Consider the following 15,266-nt stretch of genomic DNA (forward strand, 5'->3'; position numbering starts at 1 on the left):
ACTTTGTTACTAATGTATATTTTACATCTTAGATTATTATCATTAAACTAAGAATGATTATATCTGAACTTCATCAAGACGTTCTTTCTGCAAAATTTATAATCTCAAGAGACAGTATTAAGTGATTTATAAAGAAAGAAGTTCATATACATATAATTTAAGTGCTCTCACCTGAGGGCTGTTTTATTTGTTAATTCATAGAAGAAAGACCTTTGAAAGATTTTTATAAATATGGCAAAATTTATGTCTATGCATGAAGATAGTACCAGTCTAAACAGCTATAAACATAAATAGCTTTTAATACTGATATCCTTTCTGACCTTCAACTATTGGATTCTTATACTTTTAATACTCATTTAACTTTGAAATCATAATATGAATAGAGTTCAGTGAATAAAATTATTTCATTTTCATCCTAAGCCACTATAATATTTTGAGATAGAGCTTGTCAGCTCTTTGATTTTGGACTTTCCACCCACTGAACACTAATTTTTCTTCAAGAATTATATGCTTAAAATGTACTTGTATGTGAAATAGGGTTCGTTTAGTTAATATAGGCTTGAGTTAATATCCTGGATGTAATTAAGGGACAATTTTATGTAATGAGTAAAGTGCACTTTCTATGTAAGATCATAACAGTGACTCTACAAATTTATTTCTTTTCAGCAAAAAAAAAAAAAAACCAAAAAAAAAAACCATCAAACCCACAACAAACTCTGGATTGCATACTAATTATATTGTACAATATAATTAGTATTGTACCTGCTTATGTCCATTTCAGGAGTATTAGATGCAAGTGTAGTAGCATTATCAAACCAGCCTAGAGAATAACCATTTTATCACCTCCAAGCTAGATAGGGCAAGCCTTCTTTTGATATTGCTTGCCTTGAATAGACACCATCAGTTGCAAAGCATATAAAACATATAGTATGTCCTGATTTTGAATGAGCTGTGCATTGATCCTAGCCTTAGAGCCAACTAATATTTTTTTCTGTTATGCATAAAGAACGAAGGTAAGGTATTGTAGCATAGTTAAGTGATAACTTTTCTTTCAGTTTTGAAATCATTTAGCAAATTCTAAAATAATTCTTAGAGGATCTAAAGATAACAGATGATTCCTTTTCAGTTTTATATTGAATAGGTTCTCAGCTAAGCTATTAAAGTTTAATTTGCATCAGAAACAGTGTTATGAATACTAAAACAGTATGCATTTGAATTGAACTCCCTTAGAGTGTATCTGTGAAGAAGTTCAGGTGACTTTTATCTGCTAGTTTTGTGATTTAAGAATGCATTGTCACATATTATCCTGACCTTTAGTATCCTAATTATTCTCTTGTTTATTACAGCCTTAGTAGAATTACTTGAAAATTTTGTGTTTCATCTCACTGAAAGCCAGTCTGAATGCTACTTCCCTTCAGTGGAGTATACAGGTACATTTTAAACATTTTGAAGTTTGAAAAATACCCAGTATACAAAGAGATAATTAGTGGAGATATGTAATAAGATTATACGTATCCAGTTTTCCCTTTCTAACAATCTCTTACTTGGTGCCATATACATTCCAGATATCATTAAGTCTCTTTTCTTTGTAAATGTCTGGGTTTCCTTGTAACTCTGGGATTCTTTCTTGAGCTCTTTTTTTTATTTCTCTATCCACTAGAAGTTGTTTTGCCTTAAGCAATGTCTTCTACTCTTCTATCTATTATTCCCTAGTGGTCTTTTCTGCTTATGCTGTTTTACCTATCTCTCATATGTTGATGATTTCAAAATTTATATCTTTCACTCAAAGATCTGCTATAGGCTTCGTTCTTATATTTCCAGCTGCCTAATAAGTAAACATCAACTGGATAAACCACAGAATCCCTCAAACCCAGTATGTCTAAGAAAAGATACATACATTTGTCTGGGTCATTGTGTTAGGCATGCTGGCCTGTGTCCCAGAGCAGATACTGAGAGAGGCCAGTCTCAGCCCTGGCTTCTTCTGTGGCAGTCTTAACTGTGCAGGGACATACGGGATGACATGTACCCCTCTGAACTGAGACATGTGTTTCCAGCTTCTATCCCATGTTAGATCCCTAGGGTCCTGGCATCAGCTCTTGTCTCTTATACAGCAGTTGGAGAGCTGTCTTATTATTGCAAAGACCTCCTAGGAAATGTGCGCCCATCTGAGCCAGTATGATAGGCACATGAGGCTGCATCTTACGGTTGATCCTGAGGAGCCTTAGTATCAGCTCTGGTCCCTCCTGTTGCAACTGAGGAACTACCCCAACTTGTGCAAAGACCTGCTGGCTTATACATGCCTGTCTGAGCCAATGAGACAGCCTATTAGCCCCGTCCCACAGGAGATTCTGAGGGGCTGAGTCTCAACTCCAGTCTTCCTTATATAGATAACTGCTGGGAAACACACCCATCTGGGGGTTACAGTCATCTGGACTCTGATTCCTGGCCAGAGTTCTTGCATAGCCCCAGTGCTCTCTTTAGATCTTCCCTATGCCTTTCTGGGCTGGAACACTGTGTCAACCTCATTCCTTGCAAGACATGCAGCAAGCCTGGACTTAGAATGTTCTCTAGATGGGTACGGTAGTCATCGGCTCAGGGAACTCTACAGAGAGTCTGCTTAGATTCCCTGGAAAGCCCTCTAGAAGGATAGGCACAAATAAATCTAGACTGCAAAGACTGAAATAAATACATAATTCCGCAATGTGTAGGTATCATTGCATGTCCTCAAATATTAAAAACATTCATGTACGTATGACCTGACCAGATGAACAAAATGAGATGCCAAAGACTATAAAATGATGGATATGTGTGATCTTACAAAGATTTCTAAATTGTTGTTTTAAGGAAGTTCAACAAACTTCAAGAAAACACTGAGATCAATTCAGAAACTTATCAGAGAAATTTAATAGGGAGATTGAAATCATTCTTAAAAGTTAAGCAGAAATCCTGGAGCTGAAAAATACAGTGATTGAAATGAAAAATGTGATAAAGAGCATCAACAGCAGAATTGATTAAACAGAAGAAAAAAAATCAGTGAGCTTGAAGACAATTTAAAAATACATAGTCTGAGGAGAAAAAAAGGATGAAAAGGAATAAAGAAGGCTTATAGGATCTATAACAACATCAAAAGAACAAATATTTGAGTTATTGTAATTAAAGAGGGAGCTGAGAAAGACAGGGGCTAGAAAGTTTATTCCAGGAAACAATAACGGAAATCTCTCCAAATCTAGAAAAATGTACAAATGACTAGATACAGGAAGATCAAAGGTCAACAATTAAGATTCCATTCAAATAAGAATACCCCAGTACATATTAGAGTCAGACTCTCAAAAGTAAAAGACAAAGAGAGGATCCTGAAAGCAGTGAGAGAAAGTAAGCAAATGATATATTAAGGAGCTCCAATATGCCTGACAGCAGATACTTTACAGGACAAGAATGCGTAGGACAATATACTCCAAGTGTTAGGAAAAAAAATTAAAAAAAAAAAAAAGAACATGTAAACCAAGAATATCATATCCAGTAAAGCTATCCTTAAGACATGAGGGAGAATAAAAGACTTTCCCAAACAAACAAAAGTTGAGGGAATTTAATACTGTCAGACCTACATGCAAGAAGTGTTAAAGGGAGTTCTTAAAATGGAAGGAAAAGGATGCTAACATGATTATGCTAACATGATTATTTAGTTGTGGTATGTAAACCACTTATGTCTTTACTAAGAAGACTAAAAGACAAACTATTAAAAATAGTAACTACGACTATTTGTTAAGTGATAGGCAATATAAATAATATGAATTGTGACATCTAAATTCAAAATGGGGGTAGAAAGGAATTAATGTGTATAGTTCTTGTTTGTTTTTGCAATCAAGTTATTATCTGTTTCAGATAACTCATTAATAGGAAGGTTTTGTAAGCCTCATGGTAAACAGAAACCAAAAAACCTAAAATAGATGCCCTAAAAAATACCAGTAGAAAAAAATAAATGCAAAATAAGATAGTAAGAAAGGATAAAGGAAGAGAGGGATCACACAATAATTAGTAAACAAGCAGTAAACTGGCTATTATTTATAATAACATTGAATATAAATGGACTGAATTTTTCTACTGAAAGATACAAAGTCGCTGAATATCAAAACAGCTAACTATGTGCTTCCTACAAGAAACTCAATCCACTTATCAAGACTCACATAGATTGAAAGTGGAATAATAGAAAAAGGTATTTTATACTAACTGCAGCCATAAAAGGAGTAACTGTACTTATATCAGATGAAATAGAAGACTATAAAAAGAGACCAAAAAAGTCATTGTATAATGATAAAGGAATCAATTTAGTGAGAGGATATAACAGTAATAAATATACATGCACCTAACACTGGAGCACTCAGAGTCATAAAACAAATATTAGTAGACTTTATGCAAGAGATTAACTACAATACAATTCTAGAGGACTTCACACTACTTTTGGCCATGCATAGATCATCCAGGCAAAAACTACATAATCATTTCAATAGATACTGAAAAAGCATTTGACAAAATTCAGCATTATCTATGATTAAAAAAAAAAAAAACAACTCTCAACGAATTGAGTATAGAAGGAACATACCTTAACACAGTAAAGACCATATGTGATAAACTCACAGCTAACATTATACTGAGTGGGGAAAAAATAAAAAGCTTTTCCATTAAGATCTGAAACAAGAGAAGTTGTCATCATAACCTTTTTAGTTGGTATCTCTACTTGCAGTCTGTTTTTTTTTTTCAGAGCTACTCTTTGAAAAAAATCACTGCTCTCAGAGTGACCTTTCAAATGTAAATCCAACCCACTCATTCCTCTACCATTTCTTACCATTGACTGCAGCGTAAAGTCTCAGCTTACCTCATATCCATGATCTTACATTATCCTGCCCCTTCCTTTTTTCTAGGATCATACTTTCTTTCCATGCAGAATATTAAACTCTTCACATCAATCCCAACTAACCCCTGTCCCAGACACTCATGTGTTCATCATTCAATAAATTATACTATATTAGGTACTGGCACTCTGACAGACAAAGTCTTGCCCTCTTGGAGTTTACTTTCTAGTGGGAAGAGAGAAAATAAGTAAAATATTCAGGAAGTTAAAAGGTATAATGATCAATGAGGAAATACACAGCAGAAAAAGGAGCTAGGAAGTTTTAGTTGGGAGTAAAAGTTACAGTAATAAATAGTTTACATATGAAGTTTTATTGATGATGTGGTTTATTTTTACCACAGTCCAGTAGGGGAAGTGCAGGCAAGATATATGGGTATTTTCAGGCCAAGAGAGTGCTAACAAATGGCCATGAAGGGACTAATATGGCCAGAGAGGAGTAAGGGAGGGGAATTGGTCGTGTTAAAGTCAGGTAGGAGAGCATGATACAGGTTCTTGAATGTCATTGCAGGGTTTTGAACATAGGCATGACATGCTAATTTACATTTTATTAAGAGCATTGTGGCTGTGTTGTTGAGAAAAGGCTGAAGTAGAACAAAAGACTGATGCAGGGAAATGAGTTAAGAGGCTACTAAAAAACCGTAATGGCTCAATGAAGATGTCTATAATGGAGATGGTGAGAAGTGTTTGGATTCTGGATATATTTTAAAGATAGGGCCAACAGAATTGGGTAACAGATTGAATGTGGGACATGAGAGAAAGAAAGGAGTCAAGGAGGACTCTAAGCTATTTTTCTGAGTTACCAGGAGAATGGAATGATTAGCCACTGAGAGGAAGAGGAATAGGTGAGGAAAGAAAGATTAGAAGCTGGCTGTTTTGTTGCTTTAGATACTTGTTGGACATCCAAATAAATATGTTTTGTACATGCTGGGTATGTGAATCAAGTGCAGAGGAAAAGTATAGGCTAGAAATACAAGTTACTAATCCATCAGCTTGGTATATAAAGCCAATACATCTCATTGTAATTTCTTTCTCATATTCTGACTTAGTGTCTAATTCTTCACATTCCTGCACATTTCTTTAAGGTTGTTTTTGTGTTTTACCTATCATTTTATTCTCTGCACCCAGAATAACAATGTCAATAAGTGCTTGTCAAATAAAGGAAAAAATGGATAAAAGATTGACAGAGAAGGCTTTATAAAGTATGTCAATGAGTATCTTAATTTAATAGGCAATAGAGTAAACCATTCAGTATTTCTGAGCAGAAACTTTACGTGATTTGTCTGCACCTTACAAAGATTATTTTATAATAGTAACTGTGTAAAGGAAGAAATGGAGTACAGAAATGAAGTTTTCCAAGGATGAATATTCTAATACTTAAGGGGCAGTAAATAGACAGTGAAGAAAATAGAGAGTTATCATATACTACTGATAATAGATTATCTTTCCTGAAAGGGTGATATGACTTCTTTTGCTGAAGAAACCATCATTCAAATATGTATTATTTATTCAAGTTAGACAAAGTATATTTTCATAAAAAGAAAAATTTTTTTAATGTATATGCTTCCAGTTTGACCCACTCTCTTTCCAGCCTTATTACCATTAACTGCCCAAACACATTCTGTGCATTTGCCTCACTAAACCTTTGCCCCTGTTGTTCCTTCTGGCTGGATGTTTCCCTCTCCATGACATCCACATGATAATGCCTAACTCACCTGTAAAGTTTCAGCTAGAATGTTACCTCTTCTTGTATTCTAAGCAGAATTCTCTCCTCTCTGTTCCTACTGCATTCACTTTAAACTACCATTTTGATAGTTTTATTATATTGTATATGGCTAGATTAAATTGTTACGTTAGATATCAAAATCCTTTGTGTCTTCAACATGACATTTATATATACACACACGCTATATTCACATCCATATTCAAAGAAATGTATTATAGTTCTGTAACAATTCTAAGTATGTTGACGTATGTGAATATGTAGATGACCCTCTGCTTATTTACACATAATGACATCTAATACAAATTTGGAAAAGTGGTAAAAGATCTAAGAGAATGAAAACCAAGACATGAGAAGAAAATACAAGATACTATTAAACAAAAATTAAGGTAGGTGAAGGGAATGGATATCTACTGATCATCTCTTTTAAATAATATATTATGTTGAGGCCATTGTATTATTCAACCATATAACTGCTCTCTGAAGTAGATATAATCATCATATTTAAAATGAGGAAATAGAGGCATAGAGGAATGAAAGCAGAAATTGTGAAGAGATTTTAAAGGAAAGCATTTGTGAAGAAAATTACAGCCTTATGAATGAACATAAATTTATGTGAAAAACATACAGGTATTAATGTAGTGTGATAATCATGGAAATTGGCATGACCAAAGTGGGCATTTCTTTAGACTTAAGCATAATAATCTCCAATTTGTACAGCTCTCTTTTGCATATTGTTTTATGGGACCATATTTTCTGTAGAAAATCTAAAATTAAAATTATATTGTATATATTATCTAAATATTCAACAAAACTGATTGCTCACTATGCATGCATTACTGCCCTCTGTTATATTTCTAAATTATGCTGAGTGAGCTCTCAAATGTCAGCTTTGTTGAATGTATTATCTAGGCAGATAAACCCTGAAGGTGGATTTAAATTCCTTAAGGGTTCCAGCTGAACAGCTATTCACCAGTCTCATGGTAAAGCCAAAAACTGAAGTGACTTTCTGTTGACTGATTAATATTCATTATTGTGCTATAGTGAGCTTGTTGCTAGTACATTGTTTTCTTCCCAGAGTTTTAGATATCCTCATCCTTTATCATGTATTTTTTGGCTAGTGGAACAATGATTTTTTAATTATAAAATTTCTCTCCATTTGCTTTAAATTAAAAATTGTTTTGATATCAAATGTTTCAAAACAAATACTGGGTAAATATATTCAGTGTTTTTCAGGTTTCTGGAAATGAGAAATTGATTATCTTTTAAAAAATGACAGCCTTCTAAACCCTAAGGTATTTGAAATTAGAATAACACAATCATCCATCTGTTGTTAGCTCCCTCAGGATTTTAATCCATTATAAAATTTGCAAATCTGAAAAAATCAAATTAGTTTGGCTGTTTATCCCTTTAAAGAAAAAGGAAGGAACAAACAGATAAAGTTCTGCACATTTGCAGTTTGTAAATCCATACAGGTATCTTTCCATATCTTAACAGGCATTTCCTTTTTGTTGGTTCAATTTCTTGGAACAAGTTGGGATTTTTTTTCCAGTGTAATTGCTTCTTTGAAATGATAAATTAAGTGGCCCTTTCGGGGCAGTATGTATTTTTATTTCTTTTCTCTTCGTGATGCTAGTTAATCAAAAGGTTAGAAAAAATATCAACATTTTGCTTGTTTCACCTTTTGATTATTAAAATATCATTTTAAATTTAATTAAATACACTTAAAACACCTTTTATACTTTCTTTGAAATATTAAGCAAAGATGCTGTCTTCTATCTTACGTTTATGAAACATTTATGAGTAAAGCACAGTGCATTATAATTGCAAAGAGAAATAATATGAACCTTTCCTCAGGAAGGAAAAATAGGGCATATACCTATAATTAGGAATTAAACAAATTGCAGCATATAGTAAGGTGGAAAATAAAAGAAACGGATAGTTTTTCAGCTGGCTACTGGGTTTCAGGCAATGTGCTTTTTAAATTGCTGTTTGAATTTGGTTATTGTCAATGAGAGGTTTTATTTTAAGGGCCACAGGTGTCCTGCAGACAAGGACTTCAGTGTCAAATTACTACCATCATGGAAGATAAGAGGAGTAAGCATTAATAGAGGGCAGGAGTGTTACTTGTGCTGCCTCCTGGGTTATTAGAACAGAAAGAAACAAGAGAAGAGGGGAAAAGTCTTCCAGGCAAGGGTAATTGCATAATCAAGACATGGAAATGCTTTTTTATTCCCCCCCCCCCAAATAACCCTGACTATACCAATTAAGAGGCTGAGACGCGTGCAGTAGCCTGGTCACAAGGTATTGAATTCTGTGGTAGTAAGAATAGAATAAAATGCATGGATGCAACCACCTATTAGAAAAGAAGCAACAGAACATACAGACTGACTTTGGGAAAGGAAGGAGGGAGGAAGAAATATAGTCCATTGATTTCTTTGGATAGTAGGAGTTTTCTGATGTTAGGACAGATACGGCAGTGCAGTAGGAAAGTCGGTAAGCAACCAAGTAGTAAATGCCTCTCCATCCATGGATTTGTCTTCCAGTAGAGAAATTCTTTACTCTTCTGAAAATTTATTTTTTTTCCACACTATTAGCCAAGTGCCAGGCAGAATAGATTTAATTTCTTCTACTGCTGCTGTATGTGCTAGCTTTGCAAACCAAAAATAGAACAGAATGCATTACCACACTGAGTGATCTCAGTTCATGTTACATAAATTTTGTCAACTCATTTTATTTTGAAACCATTGCATATATAATTAAAATTACTGGTTATTTTGAATAATAATTAACTCTCTCTTAGAGTAACTCTCTTAGAGAGTTAATTATTATTCAAAAGATAGCCTGAATTAAGCATTGTTAGTAAGTGGGTAAGTATGATGCTATACATGTCATTGGTTGATTGACTCTTCAACAATGTATTTCATTATGCTTTTCACAGTGACTTTAGGGAATGGGAGCTATCTCTTCTATGTGTTACTTGATTTCCATATACAGAAAATATTTTTATGTCGATGTCTATTTTCTTCTCCACCTTGCTTCTAGTTTGATATTTAAAGTACAATTTCTTTTGTTGCTATTCATTGGATGTTGGTTTATTCATTCACTCATTGCTTCTTAAGTATGTATTACGTATCCCACACAGTTTTACCTATATCAGTAAATCACTGGTTACCAGCCAAACATATACATCAGAATTCTCTGAAGACATCCATTTTTAATTATTTAATTTTACTTATTCATTTTTCCCCATCAATTTTGTTTTAGTTTTGAGATTTCAATTCCTGCCTTATAAGTTACTTGTAGTCCAGAGTTGTATATAATAAAAGTTTATTTCACCTAACTTTTGTTGTCTAAGATGTCTTTGGATTGCAAAATTTGCTTGTTATCATTGTATATCAGTTATATACATTGATATACTGTATATTGATATTGTATATCAAATATAATACAAATTTAATATGGAAACCTCTTTTTTTTTTCCTTTTGAAATGGACTCTTACTCTGTCACGCAGGCTGGAGTTTAGTGGCATGATCTCGGCTCACTGCAACCTCTGCCTTCCAGGTTTGAGCGAATCTCCTGCCTCAGCCTCCCGAGTAGCTGGGATTACAGGCGTGTGCCACTACACCTGGCTAATTTTTGCATTTTTAGTAGAGACAGGGTTTCACCGTGTTAGTCAGTATGGTCTCCAACTCCTGACCTCAGATAATCTGTCCCCCTCCACCTCCCAAAGTGCTGGAAGCCACCACACCAGGGCTGAAGCACCTTTAAATATATGGCCCTAAATCATTTTCTGATGTCTTCATTCTTGCTTTGAGAAAGGTTTTATTTCTTCCATATTTTTATCTGTGTAGTTTTATTCATACTAAAATTATTTACATCTCTTTCACATCAGCGATTTTTTAAAATGAATATTTGATGTTTGTTTTGGTATGCCAAAATTTAAAAGCCCTTTTGAGAATTTGCTATACTTCATTAAAGTGAACTTTGGATAGTGGTGTATAACTGTCCAATTGTAACTATGTCTAAATTTAACTGTTATTGTTTTAAATGTAAATCCCAACTTTAGTGTATAAGAAATAAGCTGTAGAGGTCTTTAAAAATACAAATGACTGGACATTCACCCTTGGCAATTTTATTTAGTAGTCTGGAGTCATGTCTATTTATTTTTACCTTTAAAAAGTCCCTCGGAAGATGCACCACTGTAATTGAGAACCATTATCTGTTGAAATGTGCTGAGTTAATTTTTTATTCTGAAGATACCGTGTCATAAACTTTTAGAGAGGGTCTAGACCTTGGAAAGTATTTGTAGAACTCTGGAAAAGCTAAGGGTCTCATCTCAGGCCTCACAACTAGACCACTATGGAAGAACTCTTTTCGTTCACAGGGAAGAACTAAAAGAACCTGCTCCTTACTATATTTAACATATTCAGATCTTTTGGACAACTCCTCTCACCTTGCTCCATAACTACATTACATTCTTCACTGATGTGTTAGGTCAGTGCTTCCTGATAGAAGCCACTGTGATCTGTGGAACACATGATGATGGGAATGCCCATTCTTAGCACCTTTCTCTACCCACTGCACACTCATCCTTTACCATTAAGACAGCTGTCTATTACTATGCTTTCCAGAAGGCAAAAAATGTTGGTGTTACTATAAGCATGCAGATCAATATATGTTTAGGCTCAGCTTAAGTGGCACTTCTTTCTCACCAACTAGACATACTCTCTTCATCTTCTGAATTCATGTAACACTTTATCTGTATCATTCCTATTTCATATTGGGCTTTAAAGTATCTTTATCAGAGTTACCTGTATGCACATTTGATCTCTGATACTACATGGAAAGCTTTTTAGGAAATGAGGTATGATTTATCTTTTATGCCTCATAGCTTCTGGCATGGTGTTTCACACTTACTTTATCAGAGATGATTTATTAAGGGGATGAATGACCCTAGAAGTGAAATAGATTATATTGATAGTATGAGATACACCAATGTGTAATGAAGAAAAAACAAAACTCATGGTATTCTGAAAAGTTAGGTTTTAGTCTTCTCTACAACTAGATAACTGTGTGATGAGTCTCTTAATTGTGTGCATGCATTGTGTGTGCATGTGTTTGTGTGTATGTATCCATTCTATAGTTTTTTCAGCCAGAAATTGAGTTTCACATAGATGCTGAATACTGCTTAGTTGTTCCTTTGAGGGTTCACTGTTAATTTTGTCTTCTAGTGTTCTCAAAAACTAATCCAGACTTTCAGCTTTTACTGCAGTCCTCTGTACTATACTATTTCTATTCTGAAATGGACTTTGTAGATAATATGGGCACGCTGGTCACTATCTTATTTGTAAGAAATAAATGAAAAGTGATTCATTATGAATGTTTGGATATATTATAGTATAAAATATAACTAACCCATTCTTCACTTTTGGTTAGATGATACACCTACTGTACTACTTCACAAAGAAAACTAGGCCTGCAGGAGGAAACTCATTCACTCTACGCATATGCTTTGTTATACATTAAAAGTAGAACGCTGATTACTTAAAGATTTAAGCATTAGTGTTAGGAAGGAAATAACCATACTTTATATTTGTAATTCAAAGTTTTATGTATGCATTGCATGATGAAAGTAGTATTTCTAGATCACTTTTTGGGTCAATGGCTTTTTTCGTTCTGAGAGCCAAATAAAATATATTGTTTCTAAAACTACTATTGTTTTATATGTCCTTTCCAATGCTTTTTATGGGAAAAAAAGTTATTTGTAAAAAGTTTTCTGTTAATTCCTTTGAAAATATAACTGACAGTTCCTAAAAAAATGAATTCATCAGTGTTTTCAAAATTCACATTAAAATATGTAAAAATATTGCTTTCATCAATTTTCAATTAAAATGTGATTATTATGCAAACTTTTATATACTTTTATAACTCAGTGTTCTATTGTTTTTAGCTACTGATGCAAATGTGAAGAATGAAAGTCTTTCATCTGTGCAGCAGCTTGGCATTAAAATGACTGTCAGGTATATTATAGGGAAATGTCTCTCTTGTGCATTTCTAGAATTTGTTTTATCTGCCTGATATGTGCTCAGTAGTATTTAATTTAACAGCCAGCTATTTTGTAGTCTTTAAATGCAGAGTTTATCATTCAGAAAATGACTTTGTTTTTGAGGATATTGGCACATGATTAAATTACCTGTATAGGCAAATCAGTTACAGTTCATTGTTATTCCAGAGGCCAATTACAGTGTGTTTAAGCCCTCATAACTATCAGGTTTTTTAACAGAAATAACAGTGTAAAAATCAGCACATGTGTAGCACAATCATACTATTTTCTAGAATATGATTAATTCTGTGGTGATGAGTACCTGAAGGACAGATACGGAAGTTAAACATATAGCAGTTTCAGTTTTTAATACTCAAGTTGTAATTTTGAAAAGAAATGGATAAGCTAAACAGTGGACTGAGTTAAAACTGATACCTTGAAACTTCTCTTTTTTGCTTATTAAATGGAAACCTTAACATTCCCATTTTACTTATAGAGTCATCTTCAGAATCAAGTTTTTAAAAGATACATGTAAGACTTGTTTAAACAGCTGAGTAGTTTTATAGATTCACATAATGACGAAAATGACATTATTTAATAATTTGAACTTACGCGCCTGCATCACATAGGTCATATGATTCTCTTAATTATGTTTTGTGATCCTGTGCCGGCTTTTTATACAAATATTCTATAATGCCTTATTGATATTCTTAAACAGATGTCATAGATAATATAAGCAGGCTAGTCACATATTTTTTAACTCAATATAATATCTTATTTGTAAGAAATGAACAGAAAGTGATTTATTATGAAATGTTTGAATATATTACACTATAAGATATAGCTGGCATCCAAATGTAAAATCATTGTGACTCTGGCAGCTACAAATACAGACTGATTTTTGTTTTCGTGCCTCAAATACCACAGTGTTGCCATGGGCAACGAGACTTTTTAGAAAATGGTGAACAAATATTAGTAAAGTTTCAAAAATACAAAAGTACAAAAGAAAAGATAGTACAAAAGCACTGTCTTCAAGTTGCATTGTGTGTATGCTAAAAAATACAGAAGTTTTTATAAAAGCAGAATAGTTTCAGATAATTATAAACAACTTTTTCACCCATCCCAGTAACAAATAGGACATTTGCATGTTATTCTTCAGGACTGTCCCATGTTTAATCATCTGGCCTTCATTGTACCAGTAGTGACCCCTCGTCAGTATAACAATCAAAAATAGTCCCATAAATTTCCAAAGTGGCCCCTGAAGGAAGTACCACCTCCATTTAGGACCATTAGACTGTATGAACGCTAAAGGTACTTGCAGACTCAACATTTTGTAAAACTACCCTGTCAACATTCCATGTTTTAGATCAAGTTCAGGAAAAAATGCTTATATTCTACTTTTCATCTGCAGGATATCATTTTGTTCTCTCATCACTGTTTCATCTTCCTTTAAAGTTACCAGTATTTACCAGATGAATACTGTTAATCCAAATATATAATAATCATCAGAAATATATATTGACAACTAATCTTTTATATGTGCTCTATATAACGTAGTTATGCTAAAGAAGAAATTTTAAAACATTCAATGCAAGACCTGATTTTTTAAATGTTTTGTGGACTTTTAATATAGGTATGGCAAATTCCTCAATCTCTTAAAAGATGGAGCAGAAAGTGATCTTGCCTTGGTTTTAAAGCATTGTGAGAGATTCCTGAAACAGCAGCAAACTTCCGTAAAATCTTCTCTTCATATCCTTTTTGAGTAGATTCACAATAGCTTAATTTTTTTCATGTATTTTTCATGATTCTTTGATGGTATACCTTGACACATTTATAGTAAAATAGTACTTAAAACTATATTAGTGGTTTGTTATAATATATTCTTACAGTATTTTATGCCATATGTTAAATATGAATTTTATTAAATTGAGTTGTAATTATTATATTTAGTCTTATTCATTGAATCTTAAACTGAATAAAGTCATATGTTTTATGCTTGGTTAGGATGGCAATTTAACAGGTAACCTCAACTACAGAAAAAATGGTACCGTTGTGTTAATTATATGAACAAGTGAATTTTCACAAGAGTACTTTTTATTTGCTATTGCCATTGACCTCCATTGTAAAAGTAAGCAAATAGTAAATTAAAATAATAATTACGTAAATGATTTATTTTCATTAACAAAGCTTAGTTTTACTTTCCTAGCTTGAAAGTTTTAGCTACTGATGCAAATGTAAAGAATGAAACTCGTTCATCTGTGCAGCAGCTTGGCATTAAAATGAGTGTGATGTATATTATAGGGAAATATATCTCTTGTGCATTTCTAGAATTTATCTGCCTTATGTGTGCTTAATAGTATTTATTTTAACAACCAACTATTTTGTATACATTAAATGCAGAGTTTATTATTCAAAAAATAACTTTGTTTTGACCTCCGCTGGCCATGTAGGCAAATAGTATATTAAAATAGTAATTATGTAAGTGATTTAATTTTCATTAACAAAGCTTAATTTTACTTCTGTGACTTGTATGTTGATTGAAGAGATGATAAGGACTATTAGCAGTATCTCTTTCCTGGTAGAGATCCTG

At 33.2% G+C, this 15,266-nt stretch overlaps 1 protein-coding gene across 1 annotated transcript in view; it reads left to right on the forward strand.

The window, feature by feature from the left end:
* Positions 1-15,266, forward strand: part of TBC1D32 (TBC1 domain family member 32) — a 238,765-nt gene that overhangs the window by 198,016 nt on the left and 25,483 nt on the right. Inside the window, exons 28-30 of the mRNA XM_037742935.1 lie at positions 1,347-1,430; positions 12,584-12,653; positions 14,310-14,425. Coding sequence (XP_037598863.1) covers positions 1,347-1,430; positions 12,584-12,653; positions 14,310-14,425 — 270 coding nt within the window. The remainder of the gene's footprint in view (positions 1-1,346; positions 1,431-12,583; positions 12,654-14,309; positions 14,426-15,266) is intronic.

The sequence above is a fragment of the Cebus imitator genome, unplaced genomic scaffold (genome assembly GCF_001604975.1).
Source record: "Cebus imitator isolate Cc_AM_T3 unplaced genomic scaffold, Cebus_imitator-1.0 Scaffold130, whole genome shotgun sequence".
Classification (NCBI taxonomy): domain Eukaryota; kingdom Metazoa; phylum Chordata; class Mammalia; order Primates; family Cebidae; genus Cebus; species Cebus imitator.